A 20,872-nucleotide genomic window follows, 5' to 3' on the forward strand; every position below is an offset into this window, starting at 1 on the left:
CCGCTCTAACGCTAGGAGCGTGGTAGGGGAAAAACATGGAGATCTATGTATACATGGGGAATGAACATACACATTGGTACAGAATACAATTCAAACAAAAACAAGACTAAATATATTGTTTAGTACAGTAGTTTATTCAAAATAGCAGGAGAAAATAAATAAAAGTAATAAATCAATGTGCAATATCGCAATACAATTAATTGTGTGTGTGTGACAGACACAGAACACACCCTGAACACTTTCCTCACATGTCTCTGATCAAAATAAATCTCAAAGCAGTCAGACACAGAACATGCAACCCCAATACAGACTTATGTTCAACCTAACCAAACTGTTCAACCTAACCAAACTGTTCAACCTAACCAAACTGTTCAACCTAACCCTGTTGGACAGGAAACATTTCCTGAGAACACAAACCCTTTATGACAAAGATATAACATAATACTGTGTAGTTAAATCCAAAATGGATTGTGGATGAAATACATTCAATTAAAAAAAAAAAACATTCGCTGGCGAACACCCAGAAAAATGTGTTTGTGAGGAGGTGCTGACTAACGGCAAATAAACTATCAAAATAAAGTCTCACACTACATATATAAACTCCCAGTCATTTATTGGGTATTTACCAATGTGTCGCCATCACTGTGCCTGAAGAAGGCACATTGATGCCGAAACGTTGGTAAATACCTACGTGCCTACCCTGAAGAAGGCACATTGATGCCGAAACGTTGGTAAATACCTACGTGCCTACCCTGAAGAAGGCACATTGATGCCGAAACATTGGTAAATACTCAATAAATTACTGGGAGTTTATATATGGAGTGTGCTACTTTATTTTGATAGTTTATGAGATACATTCAATGCCATCAATAATATGATTATGGCTGCAAGTCAGATACCACAGAGGATTGACCGTAGAAACAGAAGACAAAAAGCAACACTGTTCTCCTCTAGATATTTCAAGGCCCTTCCAACATGATCACACTAAAGACTTATAAATAATGAGGATAGTCCAGTCCTCTGGCAGGAATACAATACCTAAATATGTCTGTTCTTTGAGATGCATTTCTTTGGCCGCTGAGTCTGACCCACCATGGCCATCTATAGTAGAGCTCACTTAAGTTGCCAGGGTAACAGGCCAACACCTGCAAGTTGATGAGGCATGAACAGAACCGCTAGTCTACAGGCTTTAACACTTGAGAAACAAACCCTAACCTTCAACACTCCTTACCCCTCCCTAAACAAAGCCTAAAGAAAGCAATTCCTCAGGTTGTGTCAATCTCTGGGACGCTGAGCATGTTTACATCATGAGGAGTCCATCAAATTGAATTAGAGGTCAAAGATACTTTAACTAAAACACATCACCATTTGTGGTTCTAGACATCTTGTGATATAACACTCCCCCTGCTGGCCAGGGGAAAGACCTCCACTTTAAGTGACAACAAAAGGGCTGCATCCCAATAGTGTCAAGTGGTGTTCTCCTTGGTCTGCAGTGATCTGAACACACAAGATAGGTGACAACAGTATGCCTACCCGGAACTGGCTTTCAACTATGCAGTTATTTTCCCATCGTGCAGATATACAACAAACTAATAAATAAACATGAGGTCGGTCCTGGTCAATACAGTCCTGGCTTTTCCAACGGCTCTGCGCTTACATTGAAGGACTGACTACTGAAGCGCTGGTTCCAGGGTCAGTTCGGGTTGTAAATTCCAAATGATTGACTGCGGCTCCCATGTTTTGAGCTATGAGTTCCTTCTTCAATATTCCTTTAAAACTCTGAGTTCCTGGATCCAGATTCCATGTGATTTAGTCATAGAAATTCCAATAAATAAATCTCTATGCACAGTTGTCTGATTCTACGACCTGTGTTGCATCTCTGGTAATCTATCAATTGAGCCTGGGGATGAGGTTAGATCTCTGGGTTGAGGAGGAATGTTATTCAAAAAGGCTGAGTTCCAATTCCAGGATCCAAATCCTCTGGCTCCCTTTCTCCAAACCATGTGCTGGGTCTCTTGGTCTCTGGTTCTAGGACGGGGTGAGGTCAGGACTGGTCATCTCTGTGGTGGGGCTGGCTAGACACTCACTGGACTTCAGGCTGGCCAGTGACTTATTGCTGGCTACTGACTGCAGAGACCCACACAGACCTATCAGAGAGGGGGTGTCCTCCTTCCCTGGGGAGCAGAAGAGGGGGTTAACACATGCACAAAATAACTGTTATTTATTGGTAGTGGGGGATAGCACAGAAACGCACACACACACCATGGTGGTGCCAGTGTGAGCTGGCTGGTATAGTGTCCAGGTTGAGTGTGTGTGAGGGCTCCAGAGAGGTCTGGGACAGCTGCTCTAGACTCTGGAAACTCTTCCTGTAGAACACACAGAGACATTAGAGCGGACTCTCTGGATGCATCTAAATAGTGTGATGGCTACATTTGGAATGTTAAAATTCATATTTTTTTCACAGCACTTCACAGGTACAGTATATATACACACACACACACACACACACACACACACACACACACATACTGCTCAACAAAATAAAGGGAACACTTAAATAACACATCCTAGATCTGAATGAATGACATAATCTTATTTAATACTTTTTTTCTTTACATAGTTGAATGTGCTGACAACAAAATCACACAAAAATAATCAATGGAAATCCAATTTATCAACCCATGGAGGTCTGGATTTGGAGTCACACTCAAAATTAAAGTGGAAAACCATACTACAGGCTGATCCAACTTTGATGTAATGTCCTTAAAACAAGTCAAAATGAGGCTCAGTAGTATGTGTGGCCTCCACGTGCCTGTATGACCTCCCTACAACGCCTGGGCATGCTCCTGATGAGGTGGCGGATGGTCTCCTGAGGGATCTCCTCCCAGACCTGGACTAAAGCATCCGCCAACTCCTGGACAGTCTGTGGTGCAACGTGGCGTTGGTGGATGGAGCGAGACATGATGTCCCAGATGTGCTCAATTGGATTCAGGTCTGGGGAACGGGCAGGCCAGTCCATAGCATCAATGCCTTCCTCTTGCAGGAACTGCTGACATACTCCAGCCACATGAGGTCTAGCATTGTCTTGCATTAGGAGGAACCCAGGGCCAACCGCACCAGCATATGGTCTCACAAGGGGTCTGAGGATCTCATCTCGGTGCTCAGTGTGAACCTGCTTTCATCTGTGAAGAGCACAGGGCGCCAGTGGCGAATTTGCCAATCTTGGTGTTCTCTGGCAAATGCCAAACGTCCTGCACGGTGTTGGGCTGTAAGCACAACCCCCACCTGTGGACGTCGGGCCCTCATACCACCCTCATGGAGTCTGTTTCTGACCGTTTGAGCAGACACATGCACATTTGTGGCCTGCTGTAGGTCATTTTGCAGGGCTCTGGCAGTGCTTCTCCTGCTCCTCCTTGCACAAAGGCGGAGGTAGCGGTCCTGCTGCTGGGTTGTTGCCCTCCTACGGCCTCCTCCACGTCTCCTGATGTACTGGCCTGTCTCCTGGTAGCGCCTCCATGCTCTGGACACTACGCTGACAGACACAGCAAACCTTCTTACCACAGCTCGCATTGATGTGCCATCCTGGATGAGCTGCACTACCTGAGCCACTTGTTTGGGTTGTAGACTCCATCTCATGCTACCACTAGAGTGAAAGCACCGCCAGCATTCAAGTGACCAAAACATCAGCCAGGAAGCATAAGAACTGAGAAGTGGTCTGTGGTCCCCACCTGCAGAACCACTCCTTTATTTGGGGTGTCTTGCAAATTGCCTATAATTTCCACCTGTTTTCTATTCCATTTGCACAACAGCATGTGAAATGTATTGTCAATCAGTGTTGCTTCCTAAGTGGACAGTTTGATTTCACAAAAGTGTGATTGACTTGGAGTTACATTGTGTTGTTTAAGTGTTCCCTTTATTTTTTGAGCAGAGTATATAAACTGTCACTACATTTGGGTGGACCGTGTAAAATCCTACTATGGGGTGTAAGGAAGTGAGGAAGTCGTGGAATAGGAATTTATCCCCGTTTACATACTCCTCCCACTGCCCCACCCTATTCCTGAACAGCATGGTATCCAAGGCAACAGCATTGGTATCCATGGCACTGGGTGAAGGCCACTGATTGGTCAGATGTGCGGTCAGTTCTTGTCTGGACCTCAAGTCATGGTTCTTCAGCACCGTCCTTGAGCAGGATGAAATATACACGCACACGAAGACATAAACCTCTACCGTCAAGGCACGAGCTACTCATATTGTGTTCCTGGAACATTCTGTCCCAAAATATGCTACGTATCCCAGTCTCTATCTGTAATCTCTTCTGTTGTGTCTGTAAATCCATACCCCTGACTGATTGTTGGTTTGAGAGATGACTGCAGTTTCAACCCCAGCATTTGGAAAGCTAAGGAAATCCTCACAACCCAAATTAAAATATTGATCAGAGGATGGAAAGGAAGAGATCAACTTGATCACACCATTAATTTAGAGACTCTGTGATAAACCGACCTCCAAACCATCTCCTCTGATGAGTCACCCAGGCCAAGTCATCACACCAAGGTTATTACAGTAAACAAACGATGAAAGAAAACTAAACTGAAATAAAATGAACAAACCTGTTTGAAAAACAAACTATACTCAAACTATTATCTTTGACTCCAAAATGAACTCAAATAAAATAGGGTTTAAGCTTCTGAATCTGGCAGGCCACATTGATATTTAAAGGTAGATTCAGCAAGATGACGTCGCCATGACAGCACCGCAGATATTGGGGGGGGTTGAGTGGTAAGGCCGAAAGCAACCGACTGTAGACAAAAGTCGAGGAGTGAAGTCAGGGGAGATGCATCTGCGACAGCTGAAAGTAATGTGGTTTTCCAACAGCAAGGCTCAGATCAACATGGCAGTGTCGCCATCGTTTATAAAATATTTTCTTTATAATGTCTAAATAAACATCTATTCCCCATATCACACACTCAAACCATAGTATAATAGTGTACATTGTACAATCAATTAGTGAGAGAGGCTCAAATAGCACACACATACATATATATCCACTGTATACATACATCGCAGCAAATTGGTTCCCGTTTCAGTCATGTCTTTGGTCATGTTCGCGTGGGTCAAACAAAAACACCCTAATGATTGGTTGGCAATAGAGCTTCCCACAATACAGGCGATGGCTGCAGAATTAAGTTGGTGAAGAGCAGAAACTTGCAGTCAATGACCTTTGATCATATTTTTGTAATGTTCATTCAGTTGACATGTAGGTGCAAGTCAGACCATTTTTTTCTCCCACAATGCAACACACTTTGAAAGGCTTGACAAAAGTGATCCGCTCTAACACGGCCATTGAGATTTGCACGATGCAACATGGTAGCTACGGGACCAAAACAGAGGAGAAGTTAAGCCTCACGCTCCAACGCTCATAGTAGTGGAAATTGACACACTATTACTGTGTACACGGTGCATCTACGTCAGCTTGCTGAGTCTACCTTTAAATCTAACTTAAAAACCTCTTATGGATCTGACCCTCAATTTTCGCCTAAAATGACATACCCAAATCTAACTGCCTGTAGCTCAGGACCTGAAGCAAGGATATGCATATTCTTGAAACCATTTGAAAGGAAACACTTTGAAGTTTGTGGAAATGTGAAATTAATGTAGAAGAATAACACATCTGGTAAAAGATAATACAAAGAAAAAAAAACATGCACTTTTTTTTTTAACCATCTCTGAAATGCTAGAGAAAGGCCATAATGTATTATTCCAGCCCAGGCACAATTTCGATTTTGGCCACTAGATGTCAGCAGTGTATGTGCAAAGTTTTAGACTGTTCCAATGAACCATTGCATATCTGTTCAAGACTGCCCAAATGTGCCTAATTGCTTTATTAATACATTTTCAAGTTCATAATTTGGCACTCTCCTCAAACAATAGCATGGTATTATTTCACTGTAATAGCTACTGTAAATTGGACAGTGCAGTTACATTAACAAGAATTTCAGCTTTCTGCCCATATCAGATATGTCTATGTCGTGGGAATTTATTTGTTACTTACAACCTCATGCTAATTAGCTCAACCGTCCCATGGAGGGACACACACACACACACCGATCATGTAGAGGTTAACCTATGACCTGACCTATCACAGGCCCATAGTGGCATAGGCTACTCTGTCCCTAACACGAAAACAAAATATTTTTTTCTTCATAAAATAAACTACATTAAAAGGACAAGTGGATCAGAAAACTAACTGAACTTCAAATAACAAGCTTCAAGCTAATAATAATAATAATAATCAACCTTGAGTCTCACACACACACACTTTCCTATACCTGTAAGTCCAAGTCCTCAGAGAAGTGGGGACATTTTGCAGGTCCTCACTTGTGAAAATAACTATTTTAGTCTTAGGGGTTAGGTTTAGAATTAGGGTTAGGTTTAGGGTTAAGATTAGAATTAGTGGTTAGGTTTAGGAGTTAAGGTTGTTGGTCCCCAAGAAGTCCTCACAAGTATAGTAAGACATAGCTGTGTGCACTACTCCTGCATTCCCTGGCCCTCTCGCTGTGGTTAAAATGTCACACTCACAGATACACAAACTCACAGTTGGTCCTGGAGCTCCAGTACGATGTATTCCAGCTGTTCCTTCTCCAGTGTGTGTGAGAGGTGTGTGTCTGTTAGTCTCTGCTGAAGAGCTTTGTTCTGAGGAATCACTTGAGACAGCTGGGCCTCTCTCAGACGAACCATCTCTTCCAGATAACACTGGTGCACACAGTGAGTTGTTGCATTATTGCATTTTTCGCAGTAGCAAAACAGATAAGGGAAGATTTTTGTTTTGGTAAAGGAGGCACTATAGATTTGTACTCTGGTGAGGATGGAATGGATGATAAAGGTGTGTGCGTTTCCATTTCCTCAACAGAGCACTGACAGTTAGCCTGACATTTTGATTTCTAACTTTCCAATTATTCCACAGACACCTCACAGTCTCAGTGTCTCATGCACAAATACACCGGCATTCTATAATGCAATACAGTGTTCTGCAGCACACACACGTACAATACACACACACACACACTGAGACGTTACCTTCTGTTCCAGTGCCATGCGGTATTTCTGCTCGAGTCGTTTACACCTGCAGACCCAGCTGCTCTGCTCAGTTAAGATGGTCTCCGCAGTGCTGGCGGCCATCTTTTCAGGGGTGTTCTTCTCGCTGCCGCTGCTCCCCAGGGTCCTCAACTCCTCCTCATCACTGCTGATGCTGTTCTCTCTACACAGGGGGAAAGGGCACACTTCAGAGGGTACTACAGAGGGGGTAGGAGTTCAATTTATAGGGCACATACAGGGGGAAGGGTACATAATAGCAGGTAAAGGACTAAAAGATTGAATCCCACATACCTCTGAATCGACTTCAGATAGGGCGTATAGTCAATCACCGCTGGGCAGCTTCCATTCAGCCCCTCCCCTTTCAGACAGAAGCTAGCCACCAGAGGAAAATATACTTGAGACCTTTACTGTATAACCTGAGCTCTGACTCAGCAACACTATAAATAACATACAATATGATACGAGTACCTGAAGTCAATGGTGTTGAGACCGATGAGTGTATCTGCTAGAAGCCCCGCCTCCTCATCTAGCATGATGGCCCCATCCTCATACCATCTCCTACACATAACATAGAACACACTAGCTCCATCCTCATACCATCTCCTACACATAACATAGAACACACACACACTAGCTCCATCCTCAGAACACCTAAAACCAACACTCAACTCAGTCTGGTGTTTTGTATTGCCATTGTGTGTGTGTGTGTGTGTGTGTGTGTGTCAGAGAGAAAGACCTGGTGGTTTTGAAGTCCCTCAGGGCGGAGGAGATGTACTCAGATAGCCTCTTCTCCATCAGCACCAGTCTGATCCACGCCCGACCCTGTGGACACACACAGTGCTTAAGTTTCCATTATACATCAGACCTGCATAGTAGCTCTTTAAAACAGACATCATTATAATACAAATACATACTGCCCTTCCTACTTAGCCACAGTCAGCTGATTGAGTTTGTGCACCTGCACGCAAGTGTGCATGCATGGGTGCGTACGTGTGTGTGTGCTTGTGCCGGAGCGGTGGCGTTCTCTTGGACAACACTACAGTATTTGTTTAAAGCTTCTGAACAAAGCTGTCTTTTGTTCTGTGTGTAATTTCATCCAGCGGAAAAGGCTGAGAGAGTTGTGTGTTTTAGATCAGTGGGAATATTGATGTTATCATTAAGGTCCATGGCTCAAGGCTTTCCAGCGTAACCAGCAACCCCTCTCTCGTGCAGACACACACACACACACACACACACACCTTAGCTCTGGAGGAGCGTACATTCTCCATGCTCTCAATGCTGTGGATGCAGTTGTGAGAGACTTTACTGCAGGCTGCTTTCACATAGTCCCAGAAACTACGATGAGTCTCATAACCAAACCACGTAGTCTGACCTGGGAGAAGGGAGGGAGAGATAGAAAGAAGGGAGAGAGAGATAATGAGATTGCTACATTTATAGGTGGCATATTGACTCCTATACCCAGCAACCCTGCAGTGGTCCAGATGGGAAGGGCTTTTAGCATGCGTGTGTGTGTTACTCTACCTTTGAGTCTGTGACTGAGGATCTGTTCCAGGATGGAGACGAAGTTGGTGAACTCTGGAGATGAGTCGTCTATCGTGTCTAAACAGGAGCGGTCAATCAACGTCTTCACTGAAAACCTGCGCACACACACACACACACACACACACAGTTAACGGAGTCTGCACTGGTTTCCAACCGGATCAGCACGTTTCTCTCTGACATGCTGTTAAAATGTGACTCTAGGGAGAGGAGATCATCTCTGACTGAACAGATGATTTACAGGCTTTAGGAAACACAATCTCTACTGCACACTATCAGTGGAGCGTTGACAATATACAAATAAAAAAAACACTGTCACATAAGCATATAGGTAGATTGCACAGAGGTCAGACTGAGGCATGACAACAACGATAGGGCTCCTGACCAGAGATACTCTCTAATTAGTGTCTAGGTTATTAAGCACCGAGGAGATTTAATGGAATGAAGCAAACACAGGAAATGACTGTGTTGATTCTGGAATACATCTCAGTAGACTTAAATGGCCTCATGTCCATGTTGGTCAGACAAAGATGCAACAGTCATCTCTGTGCTGTGGGGTTTATACTGCACAGACACACAGTAGCAGGTTGAGTGGCAGTGGGGTGACTGGGCAGACGAAGCTTTATCTAAACAGGACAGGCAATAAGGTTTCAGTTTTTTCCATTACATACACAGAGAGAGGGAGACATACCAAATTCCCCCACTAGAATCCCCATACTTTAAAGACAGATTTCCCACTGTGGGATGTCGAAGCTATCATTTCCAGGTAAAGGGACATGTACTAGTCTGTGGCGACCTAAATGCCAGAACCGGACACCTCAGCACACAGGGGGACAAACACCTACCTGGAGGTGACAGCATTCCCGAGTGGCGCAGTGGTCTAAGACACTGCAGTACCTGGTTCGAATCCGTGGTTGGGAGTCCCATAGGGCGGCACACAATTTGGTCCAGCATCGTCCGAGTTTGGCTGTGGTAGGCCATCATTGTAAATAAGAATTCGCTCTTAACTGACTTGCCTAGTTAAATAAAGATATAATTACCTCCCCCATATGCCCCCCTAGGCACAACTACAACAACAAACGGGCCACAACTCCTGCAGCGCTATTGCACGCCGAGTATGGTATGTACATAGTCAATAGTAGGCTTCAAGGGGACTCGGTAGGTACACCTATAGCTCATCCCTAGACTACTTTATCACTGACCTCAACCCAGAGTCTCTCAGATATACAGTTGAAGTCAGAAGTTTACATACATTTAAACTCGGGTTTGTCACAATTCCTGACATTTAATCCAAGTAAAAATTCCCTGACTTAGGTCAGTTAGGATCACCACTATTTTAAGAATGTGAAATGTCAGAATAATAGAATGATTTATTTCAGCTTTTATTTCTTTCATCACATTCCCAGTTGGATCAGAAGTTTACATACACTCAATTAGTATTTGGTAGCATTGCCTTTAAATTGTTGAACTTGGGTCAAACGTGTCAGGTAGCCTTCCACAAGCTTCCCACAATAAGTTGGGTGAATTTTGGTCCATTCCTCCTGACAGAGCTGGTGTATCCGAGTCAGGTTTGTGGGCCTCCTTGCTCGCACACACTTTTTCAGTTCTGGCAACAAATTTTCTATAGGCTTGAGGTCATGGCTTTTTGATGGCCACTCCAATACCTTGACTTTGTTGTCCTTAAGCCATTTTGACAACTTTATAAGAATGCTTGGGGTCATTGTCCATTTGGAAGACCCATTTGTGACCAAGCTTTAACTTCCTGACTGATGTCTTACGATGTTGCTTCAATAGATCCACAGAGTTTTCCTGACTCATGATGCCATCTATTTTGTGAAGTGCACCACTCCCTCCTGCAGCAAAGCACCCGCACAACATGATACTGCCACCCCCGTGCGTCACGGTTGGGATGGTGTTCTTCGGCTTGCAAACCTCCACCTTTTTCCTCCAAACATAACGATGGTCATTACGGCCAAACAGTTGTATTTTTGTTTCATCAGACCAGAGGACATTTCTCCAAAGAGTACAATCTTTGTCCCCATGTGCAGTTGCAAACTGTAGTCTGGCTTTTTTTAAATGGCAGTTTTGGAGCAGTGCCTTCTTCCTTGCTGAGTGGCTTTTCAGGTTATGTCGATATAGGACTCGTTTTACTGTGGATATAGATACTTTTGTACCTGCTTCCTCCAGCATCTTCACAAGGTCCTTTGTTGTTGTTCTGGGATTGATTTGCACTTGTCGCACCAAAGTACATTCATCTCTAAGAGACAGAACACGTCTCCTTCCTGAGCGGTATAACAGCTGCGTGGTCCCATGGTGTTTATACTTGTTCATCTGTACAACAATAATACACGTGGTCAAACGTGTACTGCCCCTAAGGATGAACCAGACTTGTGGAGGTCTACCATTTTTTTCTGAGGTCTTGGCTGATTTCTTTTGATTTTCCCATGATGTCAAGCAAAGATGCACCGAGTTTGAAGGTAGGCCTTGAAATACATCCACAGGTACACCTCCAATAAACTCCAATTATGTCAATTAGCCTACCAGAAGCTTCTAAAGCCATGACATAATTTTCTGGAATTTTCCAAGCTGTTTAAAGGCACAGTCAACTTAGTGAATGTAAACTTCTGACCAAATGTAATTGTGATAGTGAATTATAAGTGAAATAATCTGTCTGTAAACAATTGTTGGAAAAATGACTTGTGTCATGCACAAAGTAGATGTCCTAACCAACTTGCCAAAACTAGTTTGTTATCAAGAAATTTGTGGAGTGGTTGAAAAACAAGTTTTAATGACTCCAACCTTAGTGTATGTAAACTTCCCACTTCAATTGTGTGTGTGTGTCATTGAGAGATTGAGATATATATCTCAATCTATCTCTCAATGAATTGGCGAGGGCACTAGAACAGTCTGCAGCACCCAGCCTCACCCTACTAGAATATGAAGTCAAATGTCTACTGTTTGCTGATGATCTGATGCTTCTGTCACCAACCAAGGAGGGCCTACAGCAGGACCAAGATCCTCTGCACATATTCTGCAGGCCTGGGCCCTGACATTAAATCTCAGTAAGACAAAAATTATGGTGTTCCAAAAAAGGTCCAGTCGCCAGGACCACAAATACAAATTCCATCTAGAGACACCATTTCCCTAGAGCACACAAAAAATGATACATACCTCGGCCTAAACGTCAGGGCCACAGGTAACTTCCACAAATCTGTGAATGAGCTGAGAGACAAGGCAAGAAGGGCCTTCTATGTCATCAAAAGGAACATACAATTTGACATACCAATTAGGATCTGGCAAAAAATATATAGAACCCATTGCCCTTTATGGTTGTGAGGTCTTGGGTCTGCTCACCAACCAAGAATTCACAAAATGGGATAAACACCAAATTGAGACTCTGCATGCAGAATTCTGCAAATATTTCCTCAGTGTACAACGTAAAACACCAAATAACGCATGCACAGCAGAACTAGGCCGATACCCGCTAATTATCAAAATCCAGAAAAGAGATGTAAAATTTTACAACCACCTAAAAGCAAGTGATTCCCAAACCTTCCATAACAAAGCCATCGCCTACAGAGAAATTAACCCAGAGAAGAGACCCCTAAGCAAGCTGGTCCTGGGGCTCTGTTCACAAACACAAACAGACCCCACAGAGCCCCAGGACAGCAACACAATTAGACCCAACCAAATCACAAGAAAACAAAAAGATAATTACTTGACACATTGGAAACAATTAACAAAAAAATGAGCCAACTGGAATGCTATTTGGCCCTAAACAGAGAGTACTGCGGCAGAATACCTGACCACTATGACCGCCCCAAACTTAAGCAAAGCTTTGACTACGTACAGACTCAGTGAGCATAGCCTTGCTATTGAGAAAGGCCACCGAAGGCAGGCCACTGAAGGCAGACCTGGCTCTCAAGAGAAGACATGCTATGTGCACACTGCCCACAAAATGAGGTGGAAACTAAGCTGCTCTTCCTAACCTCCTGCCAAAGATATTTAAATTGTATTTATTTATTTTTTATTTTACCAGGTAAGTTGACTGAGAACACATTATCATTAACAGCAAGGACCTGGGGAATAGTTACAGTGGAGAGGGGGGATGAATGAGCCAATTGTAAGCTGGGGATGATTAGGTGGTCATGATGGTATGAGGGACAGCTTGGGAATTTATCCAGGACACCAGGGTTAACACCCCTACTCTTACAATAAGTGCCATGGGATCTTTAATGACCACAGAGTGTCAGGACACATATGATCATATTAGTGACACATAAATCCCTCAGATTACACAGATCCACAAAGAATTCGAAAAACAAACCCAATTTTGATAAACTCCCATACCTACATAGTGAAATACCACAGTGTGCCATCACAGCAGCAAGATGTGTGACCTGTTGCCACAAGAAAAGGGCAACCAGTGAAGAACAAACACCATTGTAAATACAACCCATATTTATGTTGATTTATTTTCCCTTTTGTACTTTAACTAATTGCACATCGTTACAACACTATATATAGACAATGTCATTTGAAATGTCTTTATTCTTTTGGAACTTCTGTGAGTGTAATGTTTACTGTTAATTTTTATTGTTTTTCACTTTTGTTTATCATCTACTTCACTTGCTTTGGCAATGTAAACATATGTTTCCCATGCCAATAAAACCCCTTGAATTGAATTGAGAGGAGAGGGAGAAGAGACAGAGAGAGGAGGGGCAGAGAGGAGACAGAGAGAGTGAGAGAAAGAGAGCATTAGCACAGCATGCATCCCCAGATGCTTTTAATGGCCTACTCCTCCACTTCTAAGAAGGCATTTAGGCACAAATAGATCTGATGACATGTAGAGAGGTGCTCAGAGGTCTCAGGAGAACTTAAATGAGTGCCCGTCTACCCTGTGTACCACTGAATCCTCATCAACAGGTTCAGACCTAAAGCGGTTACGGTTGTCCATATATATCCCCCCCCCCCCCCCCATCAGTGATTAGAAATGACAGTTCCCAGAGTATGGTAGATGACATTCAAAAATAATTGTCACATGCTTTGTAAACAACAGGTGTAGACTAACAGTGAAATGCTTACTGACGGGCCCTTCAACAATGCAGAGAGAAAAATTTATTCTAGAAAAAGACAACACAAGGAATAAATACACAATGCGTAACGGGGTACCAGTACTGAGTGGATGTTCAGGGGTACGAGGTAAAGGAGTTCGATATGTATAGGTAGGTATAAAGTGACTAGGCAACAGGATAGATAACAGTAGCAGCAGCGTAGTTAGTGCAAAAAGGGTCAATGCAGACAGTTAAATAGTTAACCAATAGTTACGCAGACCAACTATTTAGCAGTCTTATGGCTTGAAGCTGTTCAGGGTTCTGTTGGTTCCAGACTTGGTGTGTCGGTACCACTTGCCATGCGTTAGCAGAGAGAACAGTCTATGACTTGGGTGGCTGGAGTCTGACCATTTTTAAGGCCTTCCTCAGACACTGCCTGGTATAGAGGTTCTAGATGGCAGGGAGCTCAGCCCCAGGGATGAACTGGGCCTTACGCACTACCCTAGCGCCTTCCGGTTGGACGTCAAGCAGTTGCCACACCAAGTGGTGAAGCAGTCAGTCAAGATGCTCTCAATGGTGCAGCTGTAGAACGTTGAGGATCGGAGATCCCATGACGAATCTTTTCAGCCTCCTGAGGGGGAAGAGGCGTTGTCGTGCCTTCTTCACAACTGTATTGGTGTGTGTGTGTAACCGATGTGAAATGGCTAGTTAGTTAGCGGTGGTGCGCGCTAATAGCGTTTCAATCAGTGACGTCACTCGCTCTGAGACCTGAAGTGGTTGTTCCCCTTGCGTTGTAAGGGCCGCGGCTTTTGTGGCGCGATGGGTAACGATGCTTCGGTGGGTGTCAGTTGTTGATGTGTGCAAGGGTCCCTGGTTCGAGCCCAGGTTGGGGCGAAGAGAGGGACGGAACCTACACTGTTACATGTGGACCATGATAATTCCTTAGTGATGAGGACACAGGAACTTCAGAGCCTTGTCTGCATATTAAACTGTATCGATTCATGTTCTGCAGCAGTGTTTGATTGGATCTGAACTCATGCCACAGGATTTATATTTTCATTATTCAGATCATTGGTTTAGGCAGAGTCAGTCCTGATGACCCAAAGCGAGTATTAAGACCAGAGCAGTTGTTCACTATAAACTAACCAATATTGAACCCAAGTGCTCTGCATACATCAACTAAGAATTTGAGAGCTTGGGACTAAGGTTCTATCTGCAAAATGATGATTCTGAGAATTTGGCTTTATAGTTCCGACCCCTCATTGGTTTGAAAGGTGTCAGCGATTTTTATCTTGTATTCTGTTGCACTTAACATGAATTGGGGAATTTAGACTACTATATAGGTAGAGAACATTGAACAGAACAAGGCTATGTCAATAACTCAATCTGGACAAAATGCAGATAGAACCTTATAGTCCCAAGCTCTCGATTTAGCTCACTGAGAAAGCCTAGGCATTAGCATTAGAGTCTTTGGGAATCAGGCAAGGTTACGCACCACGTGAGCATAGTTCACCAAACCAACTAAATAATATCATAAGAACTGCACATGAAATAATGTTTTAGAAAAGTGAAATTCCTGGACAAAACACTGACAATGAGGTTGTGAAAAGCCACTCCAGAAAGGGATAACAAAGCCTGATAACTCTTCTGTTGTGCTTTCCTCACCAGTCACCAACCATGGCTTGGAGATGAGATACACCACCTCGCCATGAAAATAAACCCCAGCCCTGGGGACTCCCTGCTTTCTGATACCAGTGATCTTTAATGGCGATACACCAGTGGTCATGTGTGGGAGCAGCAAAAAGGGGCTCGTGTGTCTACTGATTGAGTGGGAGTATGTAGCATATATCTACCCAATCTCTTCACTAGAACCACAGGGGGCATACGGCTGGGTCTGATGGAGCTATACTTGATAGGGCGTTCAACAGCATGTTATCCACAGAGAACGACATCTAAAACACACACTTTCACATGTGGGGAAATAGGACCAATATAAGCACCCACCAAACTATTATTATTTATACTGTTCGAAGAACATGAGATTTAAGATTAATAGTTTAAGAAAATCGTCACACATTGCACAGTTCCGTGCCAATTCATAGCTGTGTTGAATTGTCTTCGTTCATGTGAAATCTATAGACTATACCGGTATTGAGTTGGGCACCTAATGAATGAAGGTAACTGTGATTCCATTAATGATTAAGGCACATAGGTGGTGGCGGAGGCGTGCGTGCGTGTGTGTGTGTGTGTGTGTGTGTGTGTGTGTGTGTGTGTGTGTGTGTGTGTGTGTGTGTCCATTGGAGAACCCCCAGAACTAGTGCGGCGTTATAGGTTACAGTTCATGTCGATATAACACCATCAATACTGTAATGTAAACGCGTTGCCACTGAAGCAAGACAAAGGATGGTCGGTTATGTGCGCTATTTAGAAATATGGCCTATACCACCAATTAGCCTACCGTCTTTAACAGCATCCAGACACAATCACCAGTCGCGTGAGAATGCGGTCATTTATCAGCTGACCAATTAGTAAATTAACACAATCAAGCCGAGCATTCTTTTACCTGCAGACAGTCAGTAGATTCCTCCTCTCCACAGCTCCGCTTCTGGCAGCGTCCTGTTTGCGAGCTACATGCAGCCCCAGGCTACGTGACGCCATCCTCGCCACAGTTAGTCGTATCTCCCCGGTGTAGGTGCACAGTATTTGCTGTCCCTGTTTCTTTTAAATCAGCAGGTTGGGTTCAACGGTGCACGCCACCGCACGCGGGCTCTATCCGCGTCACACCGGCACGCTCGCTCGTTTGTTGACAGTCAACGTTTTGGGCAAGAGGGAGGTGGATGAACAGAAATCACGCAGTAATTTGGGAGAGAAACAGTCACGGGGTTGTGCTAAAACGCCCAAACAAAATGCCGGGAAGTCAGCGGTTTAAATGCCTGTTTAGAGCGAATTAGGCTACCGATGGTAACCTCGATGGTCTTGGGAGACGAAGAGACTTTCTATGTGTGCATCCCAATAGTATAAAAAATACCTTTATTCTCTCCTACATCTGCACACATCTAAAAGGTTTCATGAAAATGTTTCACACCAAACATACCCTGGTCCCAGATTGGTTTTTGCTCATGTCAACTCCAGTGCTGTCATTGTTAAGCCAACATTTGGCATGCCAATTCAATAAGGAGTTATTTAGAGTTCGCAAGAGAGTAGAAATAGACTGGCACCCAGGCTAGCTGAAACAAGAGAGTTCGTTTAGGTTTTGTCTACTTCCTATACAGGCCCAGTCGCCTATTATTTCATAGAGAATGAAAGAGGACATCTAGTAGCCAAAAGGCTATAACAACATGGGCGTGGCCACTGAGGGCCATTTTAATGTTGTCAACTTGGTGGGACTTCCAACTTCAAGACTGTGGACAGTGGCTGGCTGAAGCTGCAGCAACGTCAATGGCCACTGGGAGAATCACTTGAAGAATAATCATAGAGATAGATTCAGGACTCATCTTTGTATCAGTGCCATTATAGTGTCTGTGGTAGCATGGGCAGCGCCATTGAGGATATCTCCATATTGAAGTAGTACATTTTATTTTTCATGACTGGCTGATCCTTCCTGATGACCAGGTTGGACATGACTCCAACAGGATCACCAGGAGGTATCAGCCGCTGTCCAGTCTTGTGGTTCTCAAATGTCAGATCGTGGGTGGTTCCGATGGCCGCTATCCATGGTGCTGAATCTGGATCTCTGCTACTAGCGCTATTTGCTGGTTTGTTTACCTTTATCATTATTTGTGAGACAAAATCCACTGCAGGTCTAGAGCCCAACCTTTACTGAACAAAAATATAAACGCAAAATGCAAAATTTTTTACGATTTTACTGAGTTACAGTTCATATAAGGAAATCAGTCAATTGAAATAAATTCATTAGGCCCTAATCTATGGATTTGATATAACTGGGCAGGGGCACAGCCATGGGTGGGCCTGAGAGGGCATAGGCCCACCCACTTGGGAGCCAGGGCCACCCACTGGGTAGCCAGGCCCAGCCAATCAGAATGAGTTTATTACAGACAGAAATACTCCTCGGTTCCATCAGCTGTCCAGGTGGCTGGTCTCAGACTAGGTGAAGAAGCTGGATGTGGAGGTCCTGGGTTGGCGTGGTTACACGTGGTCTGTGGTTGTGAGGCCAGTTGGACGTACTGCCAAATTCTCTAAAACGACGTTGGAGGCGGCTTATGGTAGAGAAATTAACATTCAATTCTCTGGTAACAGCTCTGGTGGACATTGCTGCAGTCAGCATGCCAATAGCATGCTCCCTCAAAATTGCCCTACCCTATGCTTTGACCTCTTTCTCCCCTCTCTCCAGATGAAATCTTGCGTCTTGTGACGGCCGGCCGCCAAACAACCTGCCCGCTTGACCCTATCCCCTCCTCTCTTCTCCAGACCATTTCCGGAGACCTTCTCCCTTACCTCACCTCGCTCATCAACTCATCCTTGACCTCTGGCTACGTCCCTTCCGTCTTCAAGAGAGCGAGAGTTGCACCCCTTCTCAAAAAACCTACACTCGATCCCTCTGATGTCAACAACTACAGACCAGTATCCCTTCTTTCTTTTCTCTCCAAAACTCTTGAACGTGCCGTCCTTGGCCAGCTCTCCTGCTATCTCTCTCAGAATGACCTTCTCGATCCAAATCAGTCAGGTTTCAAGGCTGGTCATTCAACTGAGACTGCTTTTCTCTGTGTCACGGAAGCTCTCCGCACTGCTAAAGCTAACTCTCTCTCTGCTCTCATCCTTCTAGACCTATCTGCTGCCTTTGATACTGTGAACCATCAGATCCTCCTCTCCACCCTCTCCGAGTTGGGTATCTCCGGCGCGGCTCACTCTTGGATTGCGTCCTACCTGACAGGTCGCTCCTACCAGGTGGCGTGGCGAGAATCCGTCTCCGCACCACGTGCTCTCACCACTGGTGTCCCCCAGGGCTCAGTTCTAGGCCTTCTCCTATTCTCGCTATACACCAAGTCACTTGGCTCTGTCATATCCTCACATGGTCTCTCCTATCATTGCTACGCAGGCGACACACAATTAATCTTCTCCTTTCCCCCTTCTGATAACCAGGTGGCGAATCGCATCTCTGCATGTCTGGCAGACATATCAGTGTGGATGACGGATCACCACCTCAAGCTGAACCTCGGCAAGACGGAGCTGCTCTTCTTCCCGGGGAAGAAGAGCCCTTTCCATGATCTCTGCCCTTTCCATGATCTCGCCATCACCGTGGACCACTCCATTGTGTCCTCCTCCCAGAGTGCTAAGAGCCTCGGCGTGACCCTGGACAACACCCTGTCGTTCTCCGCTAACATCAAGGCGGTGACTTGATCCTGTAGGTTCATGCTATACAACATTCGCAGAGTACGACCCTGCTTTACACAGGAAGCGGCGCAGGTCCTAATCCAGGCACTTGTCATCTCTTGTCTGGATTACTGCAACTCCCTGTTGGCGGGGCTCCCTGCCTGTGCCATTAAACCCCTACAACTCATCCAGAACGCTGCAGCCCGTCTGGTGTTCAACCTTCCCAAGTTCTCTCACGTCACCCCGCTCCTCCGCACACTCCACTGGCTTCCAGTTGAAGCTCGCATCTGCTACAAGACCATGGTGCTTGCCTACGGAGCTGTGAGGGGAATGGCACCTCCGTACCTTCAGGCTCTGATCAGGCCCTACACCCAAACAAGGGCACTGCGTTCATCCACCTCTTGCCTGCTGGCCCCCCTACCTCTGCGGAAGCACAGTTCCCGCTCAGCCCAGTCAAAACTGTTCGCTGCTCTGGCACCCCAATGGTGGAACAAGCTCCCTCACGACGCCAGGACAGCGGAGTCAATCACCACCTTCCGTAGACACCAGAAACCCCACCTCTTTAAGGAATACCTGGGATAGGATATAGTAATCCTTCTACCCCCCCCCAAAAAAAGATATAGATGTACTATTGTAAAGTGGTTGTTCCACTGGATATCATAAGGTGAATGCACCAATTTGTAAGTCGCTCTGGATAAGAGCGTCTGCTAAATAACGTAAATGTAAAAATGTAAAAATTGCGTTGTGTGACAAAACTGCACATTTTAGAGTGGCCTTATATTGTCCCCAGCACAAGGTGCACCTGTGTAATGATCATGCTGTTTAATCAGCTTCTTGTTATGCCACACCTGTCAGGTGGTTGGATTATCTTGACAAAGGAAACATGCTCACTAACATGGATGTAGACTAATGTGTGCACAAAATCTGAGATAATTTTTTTGTGTATGTACAATTAATCAGATCTTTTATTTCAGCTCATGAAACATGGGACCAACACTTTATATGTTACGTTTATATTTTTGTTCAGTATACATAATCTCTATGGTTATTGTTTTGTGTAATGTATTGATGATGTTCAGAATGAGAATAACCTTTATTCGCCAAATATAGGCTATTTATATGTACAGTAATTTGACTAGCTGAAATGGTGCTGCAACAATAAACAGAAAGTAAAGCAAGGTTTTTTATATTCATTTAATCAGGCCACAGGCCACATTGAACGTGTTCGAACTGTGTTCTCTGTTATGATATCATATGATATAACAGGGTGGCAGGTAGCTTAGTGGTTAGCGTGGTGGGCCAGTAACCAAAGGTTGCTGGTTCAATTACCTGAGCTGACAAGGTAAAATCTCTTGCTCTGCCCTTGAGGAAGGCACTTAACCCTAATTTGCCTGAAGGGTGCTGTACTACTATGGCTGACCCAGTAAAACCACACCTGTCTGGTGTATGTGAGAATAAAACCAAAATAAATATGTTAGAAATGTCAGTTTCCAGGTAGATGGGGACCCCCAGTGGCCATGGAGTGAGCTGCAGCTGTTCTAATACCTGAATCTTTCCTCCCCTTTCCTGAAGTGCCCTAGACACTGATCTGACACAAGCTCGGTGGGAATAGTCAGTATGGTGTTTATAGCAGAGGAGAGCCACAGGGTCATTTGGTGAGTTTAAGGCACATGTGTCAAACTCTTCCCGTGGTGTCTGTGGGTTTTCACTCCTTTGTACTAGATTGATGAATTAAAGTCACTAATTAGCAAAGAACTCCCCTCACCTGGTTGTCTAGGTGTTAATTGAAAGGAAAAGGCAGCAGACGCTAGGCCCTCCATGGAATGAGTTTGACACCCCAGGTTTAAGGGGATTCA

General features: G+C 44.5%; 1 protein-coding gene across 3 annotated transcripts; it reads right to left on the minus strand.

Annotated features, from left to right (window-relative positions):
• Nucleotides 1–113: 113 nt before the first annotated feature.
• LOC106605986 (RUN domain-containing protein 3B) lies at nt 114–16,771 on the minus strand. Of its 3 annotated transcripts, XM_045718985.1 has the most exons (11): nt 16,249–16,771; nt 8,614–8,729; nt 8,331–8,464; nt 7,829–7,914; nt 7,561–7,650; nt 7,384–7,464; nt 7,075–7,255; nt 6,593–6,750; nt 4,034–4,180; nt 2,263–2,366; nt 114–2,174 (listed from the first exon to the last, which is right to left on the minus strand). In XM_045718985.1, the coding sequence occupies exons 1-11, from the start codon at nt 16,341–16,343 to the stop codon at nt 2,029–2,031; spliced, it is 1,338 nt and encodes a 445-aa protein (XP_045574941.1). In that variant the 5' UTR covers nt 16,344–16,771; the 3' UTR covers nt 114–2,028. The 3 variants fall into 3 exon arrangements, with proteins under 3 accessions (XP_045574941.1, XP_045574939.1, XP_045574940.1); XM_045718983.1 differs by lacking the exon at nt 4,034–4,180 and having other exon boundaries at nt 16,249–16,758; XM_045718984.1 differs by lacking the exons at nt 2,263–2,366; nt 4,034–4,180 and having other exon boundaries at nt 16,249–16,770.
• Nucleotides 16,772–20,872: the final 4,101 nt, after the last annotated feature.

The sequence above is a fragment of the Salmo salar genome, chromosome ssa05 (assembly GCF_905237065.1).
Source record: "Salmo salar chromosome ssa05, Ssal_v3.1, whole genome shotgun sequence".
In the NCBI taxonomy this organism is placed as follows: Eukaryota; Metazoa; Chordata; class Actinopteri; order Salmoniformes; family Salmonidae; genus Salmo; species Salmo salar.